At 41.5% G+C, this 10,200-nt stretch overlaps 1 protein-coding gene across 1 annotated transcript in view; it reads right to left on the bottom strand.

Annotated features, from left to right (window-relative positions):
• Positions 1-10,200, bottom strand: part of TRPM3 (transient receptor potential cation channel subfamily M member 3) — a 335,439-nt gene that overhangs the window by 23,659 nt on the left and 301,580 nt on the right. The window contains exons 23-25 of the mRNA XM_019517468.1: positions 4,358-4,508; positions 3,383-3,582; positions 1,430-1,562 (exon numbers count right to left, since the gene is read on the bottom strand). Of these exons, the coding sequence (XP_019373013.1) occupies positions 1,430-1,562; positions 3,383-3,582; positions 4,358-4,508 (484 nt within the window). The remainder of the gene's footprint in view (positions 1-1,429; positions 1,563-3,382; positions 3,583-4,357; positions 4,509-10,200) is intronic.

Raw genomic sequence — 10,200 nt, 5'->3', positions numbered from 1 at the left:
CTGGATTAAACAGTTTTCATATTAGTTTATTGTGATTAACCAGGTGTTGCCATGCAATATTGATTGAGAACAATACCTTAAGCCCAAGTGCCATTCTATTTCACCCTGTTTGGGCCCCTGAAACAGTTAATTGCAAAACCTTGTTGCTTTGTTGCAATTCAGTCCTAAGGGTAAAATGACAATGCATTACAAAAGTAGATGTGTTAGTGTAGGGGTGTCAAACATATGGTCTGGGGGTCAGATATGGCCCAATGACTCAGGTCATCTGTCTCACAGACTTTCCCTTCCTCTGGCCACAGTGGTAGCATTTTTGTGATGCCACTGGGGCTGCCAATGCCCCGGATCTCACCAGAATGCAGGCTGCCATCATGGGACTGCGCAGTGTTGCTCAGATTGCCAGTGCCCAGCTCTCACCAGGGCACTGACTGCCTCTGTGGGAAGCCCCATCACCATGGTCAGAGCCCTGGGTCTGGCCGCAGTGGCACATGGTCCCACACACACACACACACACACACACACATATACACACATGAGCACACTCACATTGGCTTCCCACAGGGTCAGGTGCTGGCTACCATCATGGGAAGCCCTACCATTGGTGATACAGCTTCTGCCCATGATATCACTAGGGTTGCTTGTGTGACAGCCAAGGTGTGGCCCTTAGGCACTTGAAAAGGAGGGAATGCAGCCTCCAACCAATCTGACATCCCTGCATTAGTGGATTTTCAGGCCTGGAAAAGAAGCACTGGGATGGAATTGCACTTAGGTGCCTAAGTCCACTTGGATGCCTAATAAGTGGAACAGAATCTACTCCATGTTCTGCACACAAAATTTTATTTAGTTGTTCAGATAGTTTTGTTATTAGGGCCAATGGATAAACAGGAACCTTGGGTTACGTCACATGTTTTAACACAAAGTGGAGCTGAATGTAGTTTACCCTTGTCTTCAGTAGCGAGACAGACCTGAAAATATTGTGACTGAAATGTTGGTCTTATTGAAATCACTGGCAAAGTCCACTCTAGGAGCCTAGACACACAAGGATCTTTCTCAGTCTCAGTGGGTTTCACTTCTGTGTTAAAGCACTGATGAATTTAATAGCTACATTGTATCTCACCTTTGTATTTTGGCCACTTATGTTCTAAGGTTATAATTTTAAAAGGTGTAATGTCAAAAGAGTACATGAATTTATCTCACAATTTATGTTACTTTCTGGTACGGCTGATTGAAATGTTTTACATTTAAAAATTTTTAATGAAAATAATTCACCATTTTTTGGTCAGCTCTACTTTGTATGTGTTGCAGTATAATTTAAAAAGTTGTCTCAAACAAGCTGTCCTCACCAAGAATGGGAAAGTAAGAGAATAACAATGGAAAATACAGCAATGTATTTCAAGATATAGATCCTATAGGACAAACAAAAAGAGTCTACCTTTCAGAAGTGACACGGATTCTTTCATCATTGGAAGAATTAAATCTATCATCCTTTTCTCTAAAATATTCTTCTATGCACTGCTCTTCAAAATCATGAACTTTTTTCAATTCATCTTCCGTTATGAAAAGTTCTATAGAAATTACAGAAGGGAAAAGACACTGATAAAACATGAATTCATAAAAGCAAACCAAACCCTGTTTTTTATTCATCATCGGCAATCCCTCAGTTCGAGGATGAACCATCTCTACAACGGCTCATTGATGGGTCTTGAATACCTCTTATTACTGTAGGTCTTATGGGGCAAGGTGTCAAGACTATCATACAGTTATTTTTGTATTAAATCAGATAGGCAGATTTAGCTACCAAACTAGCAGTCTCAAACATATTGTACTTTTGTACACATTAACAATTAGGGAATAAACACTGTGCACACAATACTGGTGTTATACCTTTTAACATCTGGATGAATGTTGTGAAAAAATAGCTCTGTCTTTTAACAAAATCATAATTAGAGCTAGATAAACTGGCTAAAATAAGCAAACTACTGGCATGAATATTGGATCAAATTTGAATAATACTTTCCATGGGAAGTTTGACTACATTATTCCTATGTGTAACATCTATCAAACAAGGCCACTTAAGTTTACTTAAATTCTTAGTATTTCTGTAAGTCTCTGCTGGGCAATTGTGTCATTTTCAAATCTATCAAGTTTCATGGTTATCTGTAGCCAAGGGGAACTAAGAAGAGTATGCTTGCATATATTGTAGGTGAGGGGAAGTGGAGCAAGTTAGGTAGAAAAGCTGAACTGAGGCACTTTTGATTTGGGGAAGCCCTGATTGCGTGAAATCTAAATACCATATTTACCCAAATGCATGAATTTAAGATGACCCCCCCAATAATTAGATTCTAGATATGGAAAATTATAAAGCAGAGGTGAATGCAGCCTGTTCCATCCTGCAGCTTGTCACCCCCAGCACTTACCTCTCTCCTAGTGCCTACCCCCTACTGCCTGTTCCCCCCCCCCGCCCAATCTGTTAGATATTGAAGTAGAGCTGAGGTTTGGTAAAAGGGGTTAATGGAAGGGGAGAAGGATTTGTTCAGATTAGGAAGAGAGAGGGGGAAGAATAGCATATAGAGGATGTGTAATAGGGATCTCAAAAGTATCTGAAACTTTTTAATTCATGCTAATGGGAATTCATCTTAATGGGATGGGAGACCACACTCTCCTAGCTAGAACATTTACCAGGGAGGAAACAAACATATTGGCTGCTGACAGATGTGGAAAAAAAATGGTGCTTTACTGGAAGAGGAACCATATGAACTTGACCCGGCTCCCCAGCATATGTACAGATCACATGCTTTAGTGGGGCTTTTTGGCTTTTTTATCTAATAGTTGATGAATCATCTATTATATAAAAGCACCAGAAATCCCTACTGAAGTGCACCATCTATACAGATGCTGGGTGAGCTGGGTTCAACTGATGTGCTTCTTCTGGGCAAGTGCTGCTCTTGGTGTGGAGGTGTGCCGAGCTGAAAGTAAAGCACTATTTTTATCCCCACGTCTGTCAGTGGCCATAATGCCTAAATGTTCCCTCTTATCTTCAGTTTAGATACGTTAGAAATCAAAGCATGTAAGGACACTGGCCTTGTGCCCATATATTTTGCCTCCAGTATACAGGGAAACTGAACATATTATTTTATTATTATTTAAAACTGTGCATGTGGAGATGCTTTAGGAGACATCCAAGCTTAGGGGAAGAGTGGAGGATGTCCAGCTATAAACATAGACTACTATTGTGAAAAAAACATGGCAGCTGGGCAAATATATGCCCTGTTGCTATTCTCTTGTAAGAGAATGAATAGATGGGAGGTGCAAAGTATTAGTAAAATTGAATGGGAATGTGAAAGTCCCAGTTTATAACTACAAGTCAGAGATATTTAAAGCTTACTTAGTCCATAGTCTCTCTCGTCTTGGTCACTTTCATGTTTTCGCCATCTACAGCAGAGGTGTTGGAATATCATAGTCATGTGGCTGAAAATGATCAAAGGAGGTGGAAGAACTGGCCTTTCATGAAATGTCATGATTAGCTGATACCTCTGAAACTTCCAGACTTGGTTAGATATAGATTTAACCTCAAAAAATGTGTTGCTAAAAGAAATAGAAAAGGAAAATACTGTGATATTAAAACCAACTTGGGTACTTTCCCCTTGAAAAGACAATATGCTCATTAGACTGTTTTCATATATGGTTTCTAAGTTCTACCATTAAAAAAGTAGACAAAATGCTATTATCTCCTCATGAAAGTATAACAGCATAGCAGCAGTTTAAAAGATAAGTTTGTTGTTATTGCAAGAACATCAAAATAATGATGCTTTACTAACAATAAACTGTATAACGTTTCTGTAACGCAGGAAATAGTATCCCCATTTATACTTTGGCAGAATGAGACAATGAAGGATTAAGTACAGGTACTCTGCACTTAACGTCATCCCGGTTAACATTGTTTTGTTGTTACGTTGCTGATCTATTACAGAACATACTTGTTTAAAGTCATGCAATGTTCGGTTATAACGTTGTTTGGCTGCCCCCAGCTAGTACGTAACTACTGTGATGTAATTGGATTCGCTTAACATTGTTTTGCTTGAAGTCACATTTTTCAAAAATGTAACTACGACATTAAGCGGGGAATAGCTGTAGGATGTCGAAGGCAACAATGTGAACCCATACCATAACTGAAATTAGAACCCAGAGGTCTTCATTGCTGTCAGCCTCCCTGGATCCCCGTACTTGAGACACAGTGAATTACTACAGTTACATAGCTATCACATTACTGGAGATGAGCTACTCTGCCACTCTCACTATCACAAAGTGCCTCCCCTGAAACTGACTCCAAACTGCAAGTACCCAAAAGCCTGCTACTCACTTAAAGACAGCAATAAGAAGGTTCACCAGGAGGATGTTTGCAACCAAGAGGTAACACGCCATGATGGCAGGAACGATCCATGCTCCTGTCTTGCAGGGAGGCAGCTGAATTATTTTGCCATCCTCTCTGGTTTCATTTTGGCCACAAGGAGCTGGGAAGAAACAAATGAGAATGAATCTTAATTTTCAGAGCTTCCTACAAACATGCTTAAATATTTATAAAGGTTTTTTTTTTTAAATCTTTCAAACCACAGTGGGATGATGTTGCCCCATGAGGTTTGAAAATGCACTTGCCTCATGCTGTGATCAAACACTTGTCAAAGTTATCACAGATTATGAAAGCTACTTCTCTTGATATCTTCTGTTAGCAACATCAAGATTTTCCTTGAGACATTTCAGGAGTAAACTGATTTGCAGCTGCCTGTCTTTCATTGACCTATCCAGCTGTTTCTGAAACACAGCTAAGTAGTGGTGGTAAGTAGATGCTGTTAATATGAACTAACCAAATTGCTTACTCCTATGGACAGCTAACATTTTTCTTTTACTGAAAACAAATATTTGGGCTTTTGCTAACTGAGGGAAGGGGTGGTAATAAATAATATACATGTAAAATAAGCTATTTTTGGTCATTGCTGTACAAAAGAATCAAAAAACGACAATGGGACAAGTTCATAAGGGCCAAGTAAACAGACATTCAAAAAGCCTGAGGCAGAATTGAGTTTTCTGTAAGTGACACAGTTTTCTTTAAGTGGCATCATTTAGATCAGTAGTGAACACATTCACCTTTTGGTGGGGTGCACAAATCTTAGCCTGGGTTCCATCATTTTTAAACTAGTCTGTGTGTGTCAACTTCTGTTCTGTTATGGGTACAGACCGGTTTTGTGTGCCAAACTTCGGTTCTTTTACAGATATAGATATGGTGACCATATGTCCTGGTTTGGCCAGGACACTCCAGGATTCCTCAGCCCAGTTCTGGCCAGTTGGTCAAAGGTCCCAGGCTGGAGTGCAATAGGGAAGCAGAGAGGAACGGTGCACCAGGCAGGCAGCCGGGCAGGCACCGCTGCTTCTGTGGGTGGAGTGGCACCTTCTCCAGTCTGCCCGCCTTGTTACAGACTACAGCAGGCACCACCCTTGCCTCCAGACTGCAGCAGACACTCCATGCTGCTCTGCCTCCTTGTTGGATGCCAGGCGAGGACTTTTAACCAATTGGCTGGGACCAGGCTGTGTATTCCCAGTGTCCTGGCAAAACTGGAACATATGGTCACCCTAGGTATAGATCAATTTCCAATCACCTATACCAATAAGAGTGTAATGTTTGTACCTGGCCAATGACTCTCTGCTATTGGACCTTGGACTATAGACTTAGGAACAATGTGGAAGACATTCAAGTATTTTTTTTGTAATGAACAGTGGAGCTGCAACCTGTTTTGTCCTTAATTTTTTAAACATCAAATATATCCCATATTCATTTTTTGGAAGTAGGGGGAGGAAATAGCACACAATTCAGTTTTATAAAATTCTCCAATATGCTTTGGCAGATTCCCATTCATCTCCAGCCCACTCTCATGGGTTCAATTCATTATTCTGGTTGGCCTCTCAAGTCTCAGGCGATCTATTAGGATTGATCCAGAGCACACATCATTTTTGGGTCTTCAAGAAAACTGTTGAAAGGGCTTACAGATAGTCCTCCAGGGTGAACATCATATAACATTGTTCATATCCCTCCCACTGCCCTTCTAAAAGAAAGGCAAAACAAACAAACAAAATCTGCTGGAGCAGGACTTGGGCAATGCTTTAGAAATCCTGCCATAATGACTCTGTGTTCTACTATATCAAGTATTACTTCTTTCCAAAATGATTACTCTGACTGATCCATAGACCATAGTTTCTCAACCTGTGGTACGTGTACCCCTGGGGGTTTACGAGACACAGGCAGGGGCTGTACACGGGTACCCCAACACTCTCTCTTGCCCGCTTTTCCTTTCTCTCGCTCGCCCTCTTTTCCTCTCAAAACTACGGCAAAAAATGTTGTGCAATTTAAAAAATTAAATTCCCCAGTAATAATTTGGTGTTCAGCCCTCCTAGCTTTGGCCAACATCACCTGTAGCCCAGGTACATACTTGAGTTGTGCATCCCTGGTATAAAATGTGACAAACCTATCCACACCAGATCAGACATCTGTCATATCATGGCTTTGTATACACAGCCGTTCTCCCAACATATGGCACACACTAGCCTGTAAATATAAAATTCCCTGGAAAATTGAATGTTGGGGTACTTATTAACATTTTTAGAAGTTAGGTAGTTAACTAAAAAGTTGAGAAACACTGCCACAGATCACTGGAGTCAACTTTGGATGATTTTGTATTGCCAGTTATGTGGAATCAAGTGGCATTGAGGCCTTGTTTTGGGGCACTATGTGTAGATATTAAATGATCAAATCTTTACTTTGATACATTTGTGTGGGAGAGATGGAGATTGGCATATTTACTTCAGACACATACTATCCCAACGCAAAGTGAACAACCATATAAAAAGAACAGCACCAACAATACAAGCAGTGTTACACACATCAGCAACTCTCTTCAGTGTCTGGCTGAAAAATCTCTATTGTGTGCATGGACATGTGCATATGTTAATGCTTGTTATTAATCTTCCTCACATACAGAAAAGCCTTTTCTCTCTGGGATGAATTCAAAGGAAGTTATTCTTCAAACAACATGGTATTTACAGATCTTTTCAATTAGCTTTAGTATTTTCATGTTTGCTTTAGTGTTCCAAACTACAACTTCCTTTAGGCATCAGGGGTTCAGCTGTGAGTTTGTGAAGTGCTGAATACCCTCATCTTCCACTTAACAGAAGTTTGAGGCACTTAACATGTCTCAAGATCACCCCTCAGGTGAACAATGTACTTTTAAAATTCTGGTTGTAGGGAAATGTTGATTTGCTCACATGCAAATCAAATTACCAGAAAAAAAGCTTAAATTCATAACTTGGTCTGATAAAGACTCCAGGACAATAATGAAATAAACAATTAAAAAAACCTCAGTCAATCTCATGCATTAATCCCTGTTAATATAATGAAGAGTAATAGCACAGAGAAAATTGTCCTTCTTTTTAATATTGAAAGATGTTTCTCAAAAGTCTATTTTGTACTACAGATGAGGGAAATCAAAATTTTAGTTCCAACTCTGGCTATGTTTATTCCATTTTTTAAAAAAGAGAGAGAAAAAATAGGATTTTAACTAGAAATCCATCTTTAAGTGATAGGTAGACAAAGAGGATTTTTCCAACCTCTGTTAGAACAGATAACCTCTCACAGAGGATTTAGAGTTGTATTAATGCAACCTCATCAATTTGTGCCATACAATACAATGGACAAATCCACACCCTTTTATTTCAAAGGAACTTACTTATACAGCTGTTTGGTTTTTCCTGTACAGGTTGCCAAATTCTTTCTGTCTAGGTCTGCTATTTTCGAGTGGGAAACTTTTAAAGTGATAACTGAATTGAATATTCAGTGGTATTCTGTGCACAGCTAAACTGTTTTAAACATGTATGTCCTTCAGTCTTCAAATATGCTGCTTCATGGCAGAAAAAAAAACAAATTTGTAAAAGATGTGCAAAATATGAAGCAGCATTATGTTACATCTTCCAATTCATACTATTGACTTTTTTTATAAATATGAAATTATTTTTCAAGATTTTTTTTATTGCTGCTTATGTAAACCAGTTGTTTAAAAAGAAAACTAGAAAAAAACAGAAGTTCCACCATGTGCAGGTACCAGGGTCATGCCATATATAGTGTGTATTAGGGCTCTGCGAAGCTTCGGTCGCTGATTTGATTTGCAGGAGATTCGGCCCAATTTGGCGGCTGAATCTCTGAATCCGAATTGAATCAGGAGACCCATTAATCTCTCTGAATTGAATCGGAAGCTTCCAATTTGATTCGGAAAGATTTGACAATTTGGCAATAGACACAGCTTTATATGTTTTTTCTACATACTTCGATGTACCAGGCATGTCTCATGAAAGCTGAGATAGTGGGGTGGAGGGAGTGTCCCATGGGAGCGCAGGCTTGGTGGCAGACCTGGAAGTGGACCAGAAGTACTTCTGGTCCACTTCCGGGTCTACCACAGAGTGCATGGGGGACCCACCTGCCCTAGCTCAGTGACTGATGCCTCCTGGGTCTGGGGGGGCACCCAGGGTCCCCCCGTGGCTGATCGCTGAGCCGGGAGGGCATGGCGAGGTCTGCAAAAGTAATTCTGATCCACTTCTGGGTCCTCCAGCAAGTGGCTTCTGTGGGATGCTCCATCTGCCCCAACATTTTAGTATTCGCAAGCCATGTCTGGTACCTTGAGGTACGTAGAAAAAACATAAAAAGCTGTGTCTATGGATGAATTGCTGATTCTCAGAATCAGAATCGAATCTTCAGATTCAGATTCAGCCGGATTGAATCAGGAGAGTGATCCAAATCAGCGAATTGAACCACTGTACCCTGAATTGGGCTGAATCTGAATAGAATACTGCCTGCTTCACACACCCCTAGTGCATATAACTGTCTGCTGTACCTGATCTGTGATCACATACAATCATTTGTTAGTGCCAAGAATGCAGCTCCAGGGCTGGGATGAGCATCTAGGTTTTCCCAACTCTAGAGCTGTGTTCTGAATGTGTGCAGGCATTTGTTGGATCAGACTAACTTGTTCCCAACCTTAGTTAATTTGCCTATTCAAATGAACTAACTTAAATCAGGCTTGCCATTTTTGTCACGATTTAAACCAGGGGAGGGTAAAATGTGGCCTGCCAGGCCATTCTATCCAGCCCACGGGGCCCCTAAAAAATTTAGAAAATTAATATATATCTACCCCTGGCTGCCTGTCATGCGGCCCTTGATGGCTTGCTGAAATTCAGTAAGCGGCCCTCCACCTGAAATAATTGCCCACCCCTGATTTAAACCCTCCTGAATGTTTGCACAGTTGGGCAGTTAGATCGACGTAACTCTAGTTAGGTCAACCTAAGTGTAACATGTGCGTTTACTCACAGGCTAGGCACAGACATTCAAAAAGCCTGGGCCTGAATTGATTCAATCTTTGCAGGTTAGTCTAACCTGCAGAGAGTGAATCAGTTTCCAAGTTCCCTTTCTATTCAGGAAATGCAAGCACATGCTTGCAGTGGCTCAAACCAGAAGCCCGAGGGTGCTAGAGCAGCCCTGCCTTCCACAGGGAAGCTGAGCTGAGGAGGAGGGATGTGGGCAGGCTCTGGCAGGCCAGCCCCAGTGGCTCCCTGACAGCTGGGGACAGTCCCAGCACACAGGGCTGCCTGGCCCCAGAGGAGAATTCTTCCCCCTCCTCCCTCTCCCCCACTGGTGCGGGGCTGGGAGGAGTCCCTGTTCATTGCTGGGGGGTGGGTTTTCTCCCTCCTCCTCCCTGCCCCCTCCTCCCCGCACTGCCGTGGGGTGGGGAGGGGGGCTCTGTAAGACTGCCTGGCCCTAGAGGGGGACTCTTCCCCCTGCTTCTCCTCTGCTTCTGTGTAATGTCTGTCCCTAGCCATATACTATAGCTTTTAGGTCACCACCATAGATCTCCACCATTTTTAAAGCAGTGTTAGCATCTGCATGACCCAGCCTCTAAAGGAGAAAATAGCACATAATTTGCCAGAGGGTTGTATAAGGATTTGCTAGAGATCATCATGAGGCTGAAAACCAGGCTTGCTGGATTTTATTATTTTGCTTGGTGGTGGAGTGTGTTCGAATGGTTGAAGACTGCATAGATGACACATAGGGGTAGCATGGGTAGGGGAGAACAGGATGGGGTTTAACACGGACAAGTGTAAGGTGATGCA

Source organism: Gavialis gangeticus, unplaced genomic scaffold (genome assembly GCF_001723915.1).
Source record: "Gavialis gangeticus isolate Ggan-Ray unplaced genomic scaffold, GavGan_comp1, whole genome shotgun sequence".
In the NCBI taxonomy this organism is placed as follows: domain Eukaryota; kingdom Metazoa; phylum Chordata; order Crocodylia; family Gavialidae; genus Gavialis; species Gavialis gangeticus.
This window is presented reverse-complemented; position numbering and strand designations above follow the sequence as displayed.